The 16,342-nt window shown below is 39.3% G+C and overlaps 1 protein-coding gene across 1 annotated transcript in view; it reads left to right on the top strand.

Moving 5' to 3' along the window:
- Positions 1 to 10,642, top strand: part of zcchc24 (zinc finger, CCHC domain containing 24) — a 46,018-nt gene extending 35,376 nt beyond the window's left edge. Inside the window, exons 3-4 of the mRNA XM_084735413.1 lie at positions 5,639 to 5,803; positions 9,537 to 10,642. Of these exons, the coding sequence (XP_084591539.1) occupies positions 5,639 to 5,803; positions 9,537 to 9,650 (279 nt within the window). The 3' untranslated portion in view covers positions 9,651 to 10,642. The remainder of the gene's footprint in view (positions 1 to 5,638; positions 5,804 to 9,536) is intronic.
- The last annotated feature ends 5,700 nt before the right edge of the window (positions 10,643 to 16,342 follow it).

Genomic DNA, 16,342 nt, shown 5'->3' with positions numbered 1-16,342 from the left:
TGCATGTGTGTGTGATATGATGAGTCCCTGCTGTGATCTGGACCCAAGGAGGATGTGGTCAACTAGTTGTGTTTGTGGAGCTACATTGTCTCCTCTATGGACACTATGCTACACACACACACACACACACACTCCTTGAAATAAATGCTTCCTCATAGGAGGACCCTTTTGGTTCTTGGTAGAACCTTTTTTTCATAAAGGTTTCACTTGGAATCCTTTCAGAGAGTGCTAACAAGAACCCTTTTATATTCCAAGGCTTTTATCTAGAATCCAACCATGGGGTTCTACCAAGAAACCTTCTATATTTCAAGGTTCATTTTATTTAGAACCCACCCAGGGGGTTCTACCAAGAAGCTTTTCATAATATGGTACAAGAACCCTGGACAAAAGATTTCTTCAAGGAGCCATTTTTCTTACAAAGGACCCTTGATGAACCTTTATAAAAAAAAAAAAAAAGGTTCTTCAGAAGCAGATGGTTGTGGGTAGAACCTCAGCCTTTCAGGAAGAACCCTTTTGGATTCCTTATTTCTAAGAGTGCACACCCTGACCCTTATCTCTCATCACGCGGGGCTCTAGCCTCGGGGACATAAACAAACATTGACTCGATGCAAGCCGTCACAATCAAAGTGATATGACAAACACAGCTCGCCATCTCCCAGCATGGACACCATCAGCGCTTTGTTCCACTTTACGGACACCTGAAACGCTCCAAATGGCTCAGATATGTCCATTTAGCTCTCACCCTGGCATGAGCTTGAAAGGCTTTATTTGTAGAGAGCAAAGGAAAACAAAACACATCCTCCTGTGCAGGCTCATCTCCAGAGTGTTGTGTGGTGTGATGACGCAGTTCCATCAAATTAGTCATTGTACTGTGTGTTTTGTGAATGGTTTGTAAATGTTGCTCCGAAGGCAGCAAAGCGTGGTTATTTTCCTGGAAATCAAAGCTCACTAAAACATTTACTCAGGTCATTCTGGTGTTTACAGCTGAGGATTGTGATCTGTAATCCAGCGCACCAATGTAAATGGAAAGACAAGCCTTGTATGTATGTGAATAAACCCAAAGCTTCCTTCATTAGCTGCCGCCCTGAATCTAACTGCTCGTTTCTCAGGCTGCCTCTGCTGGCGGTGGTGGCACATCAGTCCAGATGTTATTGTGACATTTGTTCCCATGTGTTTGGGTGTCCATTGGAATGAGCAATACCAACTGCGGCTGTAAAGTTTATGACTTCAGAAACAAAACTCGCTCTTCATCTAAGACCTCCATGAGAGGCAACATGTTGCAATGGCCTGACCAGAATATGAGTATTATAACTCCAAAATGTCCAAATACTTTGCAGTTGTGCAAACCTAAGTTGCATGTACCATATGTAAGGCAGAGGTGATGTATTCAGTAATTGTTGTACCATCTTATAGTCCAGTTTTTAAGATTTATGGATAAGATAATATTATAATATTTATAAGTATGCTTTCATTAGCGTATTTTCATCTGAAAATAATAATTATTGTGTTTTCGTAACCTTAGGACAGTGGTTTCAAAACTACATGGTACATGGATGACCAGGGGAGAACTATAGAGTAAAACAAAGTTAATGAATATGGTTTATGTAGGGATTAAACAAACAAGCGTTTGCTGATGCTATCATTTTGACCTTTATTTTACTGAACTACGTGAGTCCTTTTTTTTATCAGTTAATAATTCATATGAACTTTTTTTGGCATCTGAAGAGGGGCATGTCAGAAAAGGTTTTGGAACCACTGCCTGAGAATGAGTGGTTTATATCTTCAGAGGGCGTGAGTCTTCTTCCACAGAGGCCGCCATTTTTCTATGTCATGTTTCCCTGGCCTTTTAATGAAATATCAGTAACATTAATTTGTATTTGTATATGTATTCTCATTCAGTAAGTAACAAGGAACAAATGTATTTACAGTCTATAGAGCTGCAACTAATGATTTAATTATTATATTATTTGATTGTTTTATCTTTAAAATGTCATGTTGCAATTATTTTGAAAGATATTGGGATCACAACATGCTTCATGATTAGTAGGAATGATAATTTTCCATAACAATTTTCATTTTCACAGAAAAAAAACTATAACAATCAAGATATTTTTGGGGATCTGTGCCTAACAAACATTTTTCTTACATTTGGAGAACGAGATTTGTTGGTCAGAGCATTTCTGCAGCACTACAGTACTTCATTATAACTTGCTTTGCAGCTTCTGCCACTTAGATATTGCCCTTGGCCATATTGTGATTTCAGTAATATTTAGATTAACTGTGCAGCCGTACTGACTAATCAATTAAGCAACCAGTCCCTTTAGCCTTACATAAACCTTTCTTGTGTTTGAAAAATGTATTAACCTCCTTAGGACACAACTGACCAACCTAATTGTCAACATTGCATCTCCTTTTTCATTTGGACGAGATGGATAATCCATTCGCTGTGTGCTCATCAAGAGCATCGTCAAATCGATTGCTCAGGGTGGTTGTATCAAATCTAAGAGCACTCTGCTGCAGACAGAGCATGACGTGCAGTCGAAGACCAAGGCCGGACCCTGGAAACAGCATGGAGTTGGAGAGGAATGGTCATGAGGAGGATGAGTGCTGTTTCTGTCCTGCTGAGTCCTGGCTGCAGTATCAGGGAGAAAGATTTTTTTTTATATTCAAACAAACAGCTGTAATGGGAAATTTGACTATGTTCATTTCCAAATGAATAACGAGGGTTAAGGTTAGACCTCATGGATAGGACACCTGGTACTCTCATTACAGTTTATTTTTAAGCTTCAAAATTGTTGTATTTTATTAGATAAAATAGTGGCTCGTCTCACTGCAGGAGAAACCTAGAAAGAGCTGTATTTTGGCATTTTCAGTCGAGGCAGCCTGTTTGTAGTTACATCATATTAGCTAGATCATTTGTAGGAGAGCATCCAAACAAAATGTTGCCATGGCATTGTCTTTGAGATTGCCCACTGATTGCATCAAGACAACCTTGTCAGTGTGTGTATAGACTGGTGTGTTGCAGGCCAGCAGAAGTCAGATTTTCCAGCCTGCCTGCGTGCTGTCACAGTGGGAGATGCAAAGCTGACAGTGGGGTTGAGGTCATGCTGTTGATGGCCCAGATTGAGGCACAGCCGCTCGTACTTAGGGTTGGCTCGCTGGTGCTGATGCAAAGTGCTGACGTCTATTAGGGCAGCACCAGATGTCGCTGATTAAAGTTCCTATTAGTCACACAGGCTGGGACAAACTAAGGGAAGACCAGGGATACGGAGTGATCGCCACCCCGTACCCCATACACTCTTACAAACAAGAGCTCCAGAACGGTTCTTCATGCAAGGCTAGACTCTACCTAGAATCATTTGCTGCTGAGGAGCACTTTTTTAAAGATTTTTTAAGACTAAGGGTTCAATTAAGAACCATTTTCATCCAGAGAACCCTTTCTGGAAGAAATGGTTCTTCAGTGATTGTCGATTGTTCTTTTGTACGTTATTTTAAAAGGTCTCTCAGTAGAACCCTCATGGTGGGTTCTAGATAAAACCTTTGGAATATAAAATGGCTCTCAGTAGAACTACATGGATAGGGTTCAAGATAAAAAAAAATAAAATAAAACAGTTCTCTGTAGAACCTCTTGAGTGTGTTCTAGTCTAAACCCTTGGAATATAAAAAGGCCATCTATCCCATAGAACCCCCTGATTGTCTTATAGATAAAAACCCTAAAATATAAAAATGTTCTCAGTAGAAACTCCTGGGTGGATTCTGAGAAGGTGGAGGGTTTTGGGTGGAAACATTCCACAATAGAAGGGTTCTCTGTAGAACCTCTCATAGGTGTTTCTGGGTGCACCCTTTCAAATGTGGTTCTAAGAATAACCCTTTATGTTAGGTTCTAGGCAGAGCTCTCTACCAGAAACCCAAAAAGGATTCTCCTATGGGGACAAGCTGAAGAACCCTTTATGATTCAAGTTAGCACCTTTATTTCAAAGAGTGTACATCATACCCTGAAATCTGCAGCCAATGTTAAAGTTAATGTGCAAACAATCTGCAGTCTTGCAGGGGAATCAGGAGTGGACTGGACAAGTCTGATTTCACTTGGAACGCAGAGTCTTTCCTAACCTTCTGGAAAGCTGCCATCAGCTGCATGCTGTGCATTAAGATTACTTCTCTCTGTCATATCAGATTTCCATCTGTGCATGAAAGCATTTTAAAAGTCTGAGATGAAATAACACAGGAGTGTATCTATGTTCCCGTGGTTCTTTGTTTAAGATGACACATTTCAGTATGTTTCAATCACCTATTTACAGCTCATAGCACACTGATGTTACACTCTTTGAAATCTCTAAACTAATAGAAAAACAAGCAATGAATTAGAAGCAGAAAAAAACAATATGTACCAATCTTCTAACATTGGCTGCAGCTTATCAATTTAAATGGATTTTCACTAAACCTGTTTAGGAACAACTGGATCTAATCTAAGAGCTAGAGTTTTGGAAAACAATTTTAAATCAGAATTTAATAATGATATTCTATAGCTTGTACAGAGTCTTTGTCAGGCTTACACAGGAGTGTTATGATAGCTCCATTGACACGCCTATTGATGACAGGCTAATGAAGAAATGATCCTTCCTGACGAACTGTATGAAACATGTCAAGCATTAAAGGTCTTGCCAGAATGTGAGGAAAAATTTTGGTGGTATGCCATCCAATGAAGAAAATTTTTTCATTTGTTTTAGTGATTGGAATAAATCATGTAATGTTAGAAGAATGTAGAAGATTTTTTTTTTTTTTTACTTTAGACATTGATTCTCCTACAGTGGCTGATCACATTTTTACCATTCAAACTGCATCTGTAACACTTTTCTCCCTTCATTGTTTTAAAGTTTGAACTGCTAAGATCAAAACTGAGCTAATTCCTCGCAACTCCATTTAAAATGTTTATCTTGTACATGGGAAGATTTTGTTTATCAAAATAACAGCTCCCAGGCTGATAATGACTGTCACTGGGCAGATGCAAGCTCTGGGATGACGGGGCTTCAAATTGATGACGACAAGCTCTGACAAACTTACTAATCAGTGTGCATATGGGTTTATTTTGGCAAGGACGAGGAGTTTGTGATTTATCCTTTTGATGACATCAGCAGTGCGTTTGTTTGTGACATGCTTTTAAGGAAAGAATGAATGTTTGTATTCTCTTTTCCCCCAATGCTGCTATAGTGGCCTAAATAAAGTTGCCAACACTGAAGTCATTGCAGCGGCTCCTCCCAACAACATTGCCCTCAGGCTAGTGCTTTTTTCATGGCTGGCTGACTGTTCGTAATCATCTCCCTCATGAGAATCAGAGGAGTAATTTAACACAGCTGTAATGGAAGTAAATGTCAATTACACAACCACACGTTGTGCCAAAACTGTGTGTAGGAGTGTGCTGTAGGATGAAGTTGGATCAATTAGCAAGACAAGCATGGACACACCCTGCTGTCAAAGCTCATCATCTATTATTGTCCAGATAAATGAACAAGGTTCTCTTAAAAATGTAATTCTCAACTCTCTGCACAGCATAGCACTGGCTGACAAAAAGCACTAAAAGTAATGATTTCCCTTACACATGCATACATTTTATTCACCTTGCTTCATTCTTGTTTTACAGGCCAGACCCAAAGGTGAAGGCCTGACACCCTATCAGGGGAAGAAGCGATGCTTTGGAGAGTACAAGTGCCCCAAGTGTAAGAGGAAGTGGATGAGTGGCAACTCCTGGGCCAACATGGGACAAGAATGTATCAAATGCCACATCAACGTCTATCCACACAAGCAGGTACTTCAGCCCACAGTTTGACATTCACTCTCTGACAATTTGCAGTAATGCCTTAAAGGGAAAGCTCAGATTATTTGAAGTATTAGCTATAGCTCTCTGAAGCAGAGAGGTGCACCAGCGGGGAAGCTAAGCAATGGATCGCTGTAGAACAAAAAGTATTTCAGCCACTTAAAAGAGGTCCACCACAAAATCAATACAAGTTTATATCATATTTAGTATATTTTTACAGCTTTACTTTGCTGTCAGACAGCTTTTTCTGACGGGAAAACCACCATTATACAGTATAAGCCAAATATCGCTCTATCCAAGCCAACCAAATTACATAGGTGAAATCAGTAACTTTACCTCACAGATGATGGGAGTTGTTGGCCTACAGCTGTCTTGATCTGTTAGTTATTTGTGTTACTGTGTGACTTTGGATAAGGAAAAGGATAGTTTCCAGTCACACAGTAACACAAACAAACTAACAGATCGAGGCAGCAACTAGAGTATTTCTGCTGCTTTACTTTGCTGTCAGACAGCCGTTTCCGATGGGAAACCACTGTTTTATAAGCCAAATATTGCTCTCTACAATTCAACCAACCAAGGCAGCAGTAGATCAGCAACTCCCATGTTTTGTGAGTTAAAATGACAGATTTTGCCTAAGGAGTTTGGCTTGTTTGGACAGAGTGATATTTGGCCTATATAACAGTGGATTTCCATCAGAAAAGGCTGTCTGATGGTAAAGCAGTGGAAATATTCTAAAAATAGTTTACACTTAAACTGATATGTTTTTTTTAGTTGAATGCTTTTTAAGCTTTTGTTGCTGATCTCACCCACAGCAGTTTATTTCTTAGCCTCTGTGCTGGTACTACTCTCCGTTTCTTCAACCTGGGGACATGTCAACTGCCACCTATTGTTGGTTATGCACTGGCTATTGATAAGTACCCCATACAACCCTACTTCAAATAATCCGAAATTTCCCTTTAAAATAAGAAAACATTACTCATGCACTTTAAGTGGAGGATTGAACAGTCTCAACCAAAGTTAACAGAGTCCAGACTCTGGCTTGCATGGCTGCGCATTGTCTTGAGGATATTCCAGATGGCCTCATTAAAGTAAAATAAAATTCATACCACTAACAATTGCATTGGCCTCTTTGGTAATAAACCAGTGCTGAATAAACTAATTACATTTCCTGACTGATAAAAGTTTGGAATTATTTACAGAATGTCATCAAATCTTAAAACAAATATTTCTTTATTAATGGCTCCCAGGCACAATCTAAGTCCACGGTAATTGAGGCTTACAGCTGCAGAAATTCCTCTCACATATAATAATACGAAAAAAAGTGAAATCATATTAACCAAGATGCTGTGGAGTGTTTTTCCGAGCAGAAAACACTCAGAGGGAATTAACGTGCTGGTGAGCTGTCTGTTCGGCTTAACCTCGAACATTTTCCTTGCAGCCTGTTGTCTGAAGAGATGGATCGCCGGAGAAAGAATCCTCTCGGTTTTCCTCGGCTAGAGATATATTTATACACTTCATCTTTTAATATTTATGCTTTTCTACATTCTTCCAATTCCACTTCCTGAAATAAAATTAGGATGACTGCTTGGGGCCCTGTTCATTCTCTGAATACCATGGCTGACCATGCCCCACTCTGTTAACACTTACAGAAAATGAGGCAGGAAAGGGACATCGTGCGGACACATTTCTGGCAAGAAGTATTCCAAATCTTTTGTTTATTCATTGCATCTTCATCAGTGTGAGAATATAAACTATACCCTTGAAAAGGCACGGGTGGATGACTACATGGACATTGCAGTACTTCAGCATGAAAACCACTTTGTTCCATGGAGCTCATGGTGAGAAAACCCCACTCTGCTCTGCCTCTGTGTCCTGTGGCAAAGCTACACACAGGCAAGCAAATTCCCTGCATTTGCAATGTCACCCACTTAACATATTTCCCCCTGTCAGCGTTTGAAATGGACCACTAACCTCCGTGTCCTCGAGTATCAAAGAGCTCAGCCTCTCAGCACGGCTCCCTCCCTCCCTGCGGATTCCCATAAATAACCTGAATATGTATTTTCCAATCCCCTCCACATGTATAAAATATTTGTCTCTCTTAGATGGGAAATGTATTTTTTTTTCAGATGTCCAGTGCTTTTGGTTTAAATCAAAGGTCCCACCTCTGTGAAGTAAATCTGTGCAAATTTTTGCACATCTTGACAGGAAGAAAGCTTCCAAAATAGAGGAAGCTAACATATCTTATTAGCTGTATTGCTCCATCCATCTTTATTTAAAACTTCTCTGTTGGAGAATAAACTCCTCAACAAAGGAGGACGGTCATGAGACAGGAGTCGATAGTACAAATACTTACTATGTGAACTTGCTGCCTTTTAACAACTAAGCTAAAAAACATGCCAACTGAGTTCAAGCTAGTTAAATGAGCTTGACAAGCTTTTTTGCTCTCTTCAATGACTCTTTATTGATTGGAATCCTGAGAAGAAAATGCTGTGCCAGTGTTAGAGTACGTAGAAAATAGCATAACATTTTCCTGGCTTGCTGGCATGTCAGCTGTTTGTCAATTACAGTAGTTCACTAACCAGACTTGAGAGTACTCATTACGTCACTAAGCCTCTAGCTCAGCCTGTTTCACAAAGAGGTGCGGAGGAAATTTGTGGTGCCACGGAATCTGACTCTGATGGCCGATGTCCACTAAAATGGCAGATGACGTGCCCGCTTTAAAACGTCCTTCATCTTCACACCACATGTCTTTAACTTAGTTGTGTTCAGCCTTTGAAACTTGAAACAAAGTTGGCTGGAAGCTGAGCTGAGATTACATTACAGCATAACAACATCAGTGCAAATAATGACAGCACAATCAAAAGAAATACACCAACAGCAGCCGGCAGAAAAGAAACACTTCTGTCACTAATGTAACCAAGTGTTTTAGGTTCTGCTTACTGAGCAGCGTTACTAAGAAAAAAACAAACCCTCAATTCAGACCAAACTGAAGAGATTCTTGCTCAAGGACACCTCAACAAGGAAGCTGCCTGCAGCAGAGGGTCTTGAACCCGGTTCCTTCTAACCGCTGAGGGGACCCCATAAAATATACATCAGATTTTCCAGCTCTCCTCGAGGACCAAATGTCTTTGACGCACCGATAGTAAAGTCTCAATACTTCCTGGCAGACTCATTAGCAGACGACTGAAATACATACTGGTAGTGACCCATGGTAACCTGCTTTCCTTTAGTTAGACCACTTGGCATAAATAGCCGTTTTGTCGAAAACCGTGACAAGAAAAGAACAATAGATGAGAAAAAATAAAATTTTCCAGACGGATTGTTAAAGTAACCTCCAAACGCGCTGGCCCAGATAGATCCCCTTTGTCCTCAATACTGAGTCCAAGAAAGCCACTGCCATTGCAGCTTGCTGATATTTCCATACAGGTCATTGTGATCAAATGCATGCTGGATCTTTTTTCTTTAATATCAGGTTGTTAAAGTGTGCTGCAAGTTTCCAGAGCTGATGGTGCGTTGCCATATCTCTGCAACTAATTGTGTTTAGTGCACGTCTGGTCTGTGGAGAATATGGGAGCAATGCTGGAGGCCAAGGTAGTTAGGCGTATAGCTGAGGTGAATCTGGAGCCAAATAAACGGCTTGGAGGTTTATTCTGTGTGTCCTGCTTAGTTTGCTTTCTTCAGTGTTTAATCTGACTCATTATTCCCTCTTGTTTGTATTTCTCAGCGCCCTTTAGAGAAGCCGGACGGCCTGGATGTTTCTGACCAGAGCAAGGAGCACCCGCAGCACCTGTGCGAGAAGTGTAAAGTCCTGGGCTACTACTGCCGCCGTGTGCAATAATCGTTTTAATCAGAGCAACTTTTGTGTCCCAAATCCTATTACTCACCCTCTATCAAGGCTGTTAACGTCCTCCCCACATCCCCGCCCTGCAGACGACATGGCGTCCTTTCCTCCTCACGTCTCCCCCTCCACATATAGACTGTAGCTCTAACCCTCCCTTCTTTCTGTCCCTCTGTCCCCCGTTTCTGTCATTACGTTTCTTTTTCAGTGACAGTATTGAAGATTACATCCAGGAATGAGAGGAACGTGTTAACTTCGGATCAATATCCATCTCTCAAAGTGATCTTCATCAAAAACTTACCAAAATCAGTGACTTTTTAATGCCTCGTGCATCAGAAACCACCATGACCACATTGATCCAAGCTTGTATTGATGAATTAGCACCAGGCACGTATTTCATGGTGTCACTGACAGTATTGGTCTATATAGATTACCTCGCCTTGGGGTTTGTTGGCTTTGTGTTTACAGACATCTATCTGCCTTCCATTTCCCTGCCAAGTGAAGTGTGTGGTAATGTGACGAACGTTTAACCCGGGCCTCTCTCACGATGATATAAATGTACACGAGGCCTTTGATGTCTTGCCGTATTAGGGTCAGCAGCACATCTTATTAACTGTGAATTAACTGAGGGACAATGTGCCATACATCCCTAGCTTACATTTGGCCTATTTATTTTCTTCGTCTAAGTGTGCAATTTAAATTTTTAACTGGGACATAAAGAAATGTTTTTTTGTATGTTTGTATATCACATTATTGTGTAACTGCTTCCACGTGTCTTTAGAAACTACTGTAGGTTCAGTCGCGTAGAGTCGCTCCTCGTTTAGATTTAGCGCGTTGCTAACAGATACTGTTTCATTCAACCTCCCCAGAGTATTTTTGTTGCCACGGAAATTCTCTTACTATCTATATCTATAGATTTTGGATAGGTATAGATGTTAGATAGGTAAGTTGTGTTAAAGGAACAGTTCACCCCAAGATCAAAAACACATTTTTCCATTGGCCTGTAGTGCTTTTTATTCATCTAGATAGTTTTGGAACTAGATGGCACTCAGCCTGTGGTGCTCAAACCCCCCAAAATACATTACAAACATTTTTCCAGAAATCATGACCTTGTTACTCAAGATAATCCACAGATCTTGTTGTGTGCAGTTTCATGAAGGAACGCCTTCATTTCTAGTAGAAGTAAAGCAGTTCTGGTAGATTCTGTCTGTTGATTATCTTGAGTAACTGGGTCATGATTTCTGGAAAGAGACACTGCAGATGAATTTTTCAAATGTACTTTTTGGCACTTTGAGCGCCACAAGCTGAGTGCCAGCTAGTTCCCAAACTATCTAGATGGATAAATAGCACTACAGGCCAGGGGGGAAAATGTGTATTTGTGATTTTTGGGTGAACTGTCCCTTAAATTTCAAATAACAAGAAAGTCAACTGAGAAGGAACTGTAGGAAAACAAGAGTAGTTTCAGTAACAATAATCTCACCGCCCACAGTTTCTCGCCAGTGTCTTATATCCAATTTGTAAAAGCAATCAAAAAAAATGAACCGCTTGCCACAATTTGATTAACGTATTAAAAAAAATGATTGTTCTATTCACATCTAAACCCTGATTAGATCATAACCGCAAATTAGTAAAAACACAAAGGAGAAGTTTGTTTGAAAGAGATTTAGAAAGACATTTCAGTTCACCTTTAGTGCCAATCGATGCCTGGCAGCCTTAGTGGAGCTAAATGGAAACTTTTTTTCCGAGGGCTTGCACCCTTCAAAAACTATGTCCAACAGCTGACTGCAGTGTAAAGAGTGAGTAGATGGAGGTGAAGCTTTGGAATCTGCGACGATTTTGAGGTTGGTGGAGAGAAACAATATGATTGAAAACAGAGGGACTGATTTATGATGTGGTGAGATTCAAGGATATATTGAAAGTGATGATGAATTATACTTATATTCATTTTTTATGAACATAAGTGCCTGCTATTGTAAACCAATGTCTTTAAAGGAAGAGAAGTACACATCCTGTTTACATATATGATCACAGTGCAGACCTAAAGCACGACAGAGGAAATCAATGTAGGTTTGACTTATAGAAACCTGCCTTGTTATAACAATTGTGAACTATTTTATATGTACTGTATTTCTAGCCTTATAAAAGCTGGTTGACTATATTTTATACTGCAACATACTGTATGTGCCTTAAAAAGATTCAAATCATTCTGCCGGATCAGGACTTGGAGGCCTTTTTGAAATTGGGAAAAGTCATGTGGGGATAGGCTCGGGAGTTGGAGCAGTTATACGAGCATGTGGCGACTGTGATGCATAGGAAGTTTAATGCAGGTTCAAGATGTGACAAAGGACGAGAAAATGATCCAGTTCCTCTATTAGCAGTTTGAACTGGCATGGTGGGTGTTCGCTTCAACGCAGTTCGCTGGGTTGGAGGCACAGGGCTGAAACAGCATTTCCAGCTGGCAATAACAATCCTACTGTGGTCTGTTGTCATGGAATATCAACAAAGATGTTATTTCTTAGTTGATTCTCACAACAGAACGGAGTCGCACATGAAACTGTGGACCTCACTCTTTGTTTTTTATGTCTATTGTAGTTGTGTTTATCCAAGGAGCCGTGGGTTTTGTCAAAAAATATACATGGTCACTCGCCTTAGTGGGAGAGTTTGCAGTGGCTGATAATGGTACAGTACCGTACAGTTTTGGGAAATTTAGCTAAACTCCATCTGTGAAGTTAAAGGGGCACTCCGCTGATTTAGTACTGCAGTTCCACACAGTTGGGAGGCTTGCAAGAGACTTTAAGTAGCCTAATAGTGAACGCAGCAGAGACTGAGATAGATGTACTTTTAGGCTTTGTTCAGACTGCACGCAAATCAGATTTGTTTCTCAAATCAGATATTTATGATTTATAATAATGTTATAATGTAATAATGGAGGGACTGGTGAGGTGGTTTCCCAGTGTTGAAGCATGAGAATTGACGATCCATCATCTCGCCCTCCAAGCCAAACAACTGCGCTGTCAAGTCAAAAAACTAAGTGATGGAGGAGACTTCTTCTCTGTGTTGTCCTTAAGCCCCCAGGAAGAGCGCCGAGCTTTGAAGCCAATTTAACACAGTGGCCAAGCGGTGTAATGACAACGTCATGTGGCCCAAAAAGACTTCTGTAATATAGGCGAATACATTTTTTGAGGGTTACAACCCCCACAAAATGACTCCATCCATTCCGTCTAATAACATTTAGAAAGCCTCAAAGAGCTGCACGGTTTCACCCACTCAAGTTAGCTGAGGCAAAGCTGGAAGTCTCTGCTGTGCTGCTTGCTATATGGGCTGCACAATGCAAAAGCATATGTAGAAGCTCTGACACAAATGTTGACTTCATGCGTCACTGAGCAGCTGTATCCACCACTCCAACGCTGTATCCAGTTCTTCTCAGTACATCCATGGTTATCCTCTATACCACTCTGCTGGTAGCAGCATGAATCCTGCTCAGCTGCTCTGATGATATTGGCATTGTGTGTTGCATTGTGAGTGACGCAAAATACACTTTGAAATCAGATTTGTGTGACCAGAGCAACAGACACATGCATAGAAAGTGTGTGGTTTGGATCTGATTTGCAAAAATCGCATTTCAGGTGATTTTTTTTTTTCTTTGGCTGTTGAGACGTTTTAAAATCAATCTGGACATGCCACAAAAAAAAAAAACTGGGCTGGCAGTCTGAACAAGCACGCTCCAGAAATGCTGGATCCTACATTTCCCATAAAGCAACTCAGTAGCATCGTTCAGTTGACTTCCCCTACATAGCCAATGGGCACATCTTTCAAACTCCGCAACCGTAGTTTGTAAACCCGGCTTTTTGTCAGAAAAGTGTCTCCAAATCCAAAAACAGATAACACTAATGACATAATCACGACATCATCAGGGTCATTTCCTCAGACTTGACAAAGCTCTTTCTCCAGAGCTACACAAGACATTATAGAACCACAACAGACTAACTTAATATGACGAGTCAACTCAAACTCACGAGCAAAATTGGTGGAGTGCCCCTTTAAAAGATGGACTTAGCAGTTGTGCATGTATATTACCACAAGTTAAAGACCTAATCTGAATGAAAGATTCTCCTTTCGGTTGGGAACAATCCATTCTTCTTACTGTTACCATTGTCTTTCTTTTGCTCTGTGTGATGACACTAACAGGTCTTTACATCTGAACCTTCATGTCCACATCAAACCATGTGGCTGTAGTGAGAGGAATAGATACCAATGATGCCTTATGTACTAACCTCATAAACAGGTAACAATGTTGTTGTGATTCACAGAGTTCTGGCAGAATAGAAATGAGAAATCCTGTTAAAGACAGTTTGATTCCGCCCAGAGACAAGTTATGAGGAGGCCATTTTAAATGGCAAACCAAGAGCCAATGGAAGCAGTTGATACAATACATTTGCAAAAAAAAAAAAAAGAAAGAAAGAAATCTCTGCTTTCAGACGTAATGTCTTGAATTACATATACTTGACTTTTCTAGTACCTTTTCAGTTCAAATTTGTTATTTTCTATGAATGAGATGTGTATTTTGGAACACTTAATAGATGTTGAAAATTTTTAAAGCAATCTGCAAAAACTCAAGAGTTATTTCCCTGACAAAGATAAGACTGTTTTATGTATATATTTGATGGCCATCATTTTCAAGGATAGTAGCTCTTTTAAAGTGTTATGCAATATTGAAGCTTTTTTTTTTGTGTGAAGAAGGGCCTATTTGCTGAGAAATAAACAAAGCTGGGAGTTTTTTTTTTCTTTATGTTTTACAATAATCTGAGGGGTTATCCTGCAGAAATATTTATGGAAAGATTTTTTACAACACTTTTTGTATAGAATATGCAACAAAGTTACACTAAGAAGGAAATATTGATGTCTACATAGAATATTATTAAAGAAAAAGCTGGTACATAATTAATACCCTTTCTCAATTATAAGCCATTGTATTTTTGTGTTTTGTTTTATGATGTTATCAGTGTTGAATAACCCACAATGTTATTCAGTTGCTATATGTAACTAATTACGAGCTGCCATTTACATCCATACAGTAGCATATATTCATTTTGTAAACAATATTATGAAGATATATTGTGTTAACATGCAGAAATCTTTTTTTTTTTTCTTAATTAGTGACGGATACTCACCACTGTATAAGCACGTTAAACTGTGAGATGTAGTTTGCTTAAAGCAGCAATGACAAGAAACTATTATAAAATGTTATGGTGTTCTTAGTAGTTTAGGGAGTGTATACTTCTGTCAAGAAAGCGTGTGTGACAAAGAACTATTTTAGAGTTTGCATGTGCATGTGTTTGGTTTTGAATGAAATATTATTTTGTGCAATGTATTACTTATTTAAATACCTTACAGTAGTTTGCTACAGTACATATTGTTTTTAACATTATCAGCAACTTCTGATTGTTAGTAGTCCTGAAGTATTTCATTTACCGCTAGCGTAGCCTCTACGAATAATACATATTTACTGAATGTAATGTGTTAACACTTACGTGGTCAATTTGGAAAGTTGTGTTTGTATTCTTTACTGTCTGTTATCACTTGAGATGTTTGTAATGCAATATTGCAATAATGTAATATTTGAATTGGACAGAACACAGGCGTGAGGTAGGGAAGACAATGCTTTTGGGAGACAAGGACAGTCATGGTTTCGAGAGTAGACCACAGGTCTGTTTTTCATGTCCATGAAACGGCATTCCAAAATGTGCCTTATTTGTTAGTTGGGAAAACATTTTAGTGCTTTAGTGCTGTCGAGAGTTTGATGAATAAAAGTCATATTGAATTAGAACTGCTTGGATTATGTGGTTTTTATTTGTTTGGCTCAGTCGTTCTTACCGGTATCTGGGAGGTGTTCATTCTGGAGTTTCATTTCAACCAAAAGCACAAATTGTTTTCCGAGAGCTCCCGTCTGTGTAACATCCATTACAGAGAGGACTGGGCTGCACCAACAAAGAGTAACTCAATCAATCATCAGTTTTAATCAAAACTAGGTCTTAAATAAGTAAATCCAATCTCTGTTTAGTAAATCCAAGTTGTTGTTTTTTATGTAAACTGAAACTAAATGAGAGTTTAATCAACATGACGATACTTGTTTATTCAAATTTGTGTGCTGCTGGCACCTAGCTAGTAAGTATAAAAGAGGGGCTCTGTATTCCCAAACAAAATCTTAAATTGTTTGCTGGCTTGCTAAAAAGTTTACTAGCTAGCTAAAAAAGTTAACACAACACTGCATTGTTTACTAAGTAGCTAAAAAAGTTAATAAAATGTTGCAGTGTTTGACAGACAGCTTAGGAGAGACAGATGAAAATGAGCTTATAGCTAACTCTGGTACAGCTGGGGAACTATAGAGTGTTCCTGTCAAATAAACATAAAATAAAATAAATAAAACAAATTCAAAAAGGTTTGGCTACATTGTTTGCTGGCTAAAAAATTAACAAAATGCTATATTGAAGGGATGTAATTCACTGAGCGGTTTAGCACAAAATTAAACTAAACTAGGACAAACCTGCAACAAACAGACTTTCCTGATTTGTACAATTATGTTTTAAATTGACAAACAACATGTGTGTACTTTGTGTTTCAGTGCAAATGGAATCAAAATATAATTTGTCTCTTCCATAGACCAGCATTCATATTTTGCCACCCGGCCTACA

This window comes from Lutjanus erythropterus, chromosome 14 (assembly GCF_056507025.1).
Source record: "Lutjanus erythropterus isolate fLutEry1 chromosome 14, fLutEry1.hap2, whole genome shotgun sequence".
Taxonomy (NCBI): Eukaryota; Metazoa; Chordata; class Actinopteri; order Lutjaniformes; family Lutjanidae; genus Lutjanus; species Lutjanus erythropterus.
Note: the sequence above shows the minus strand (reverse complement) of the source record. Positions and strands in the feature narration are given on the sequence as shown.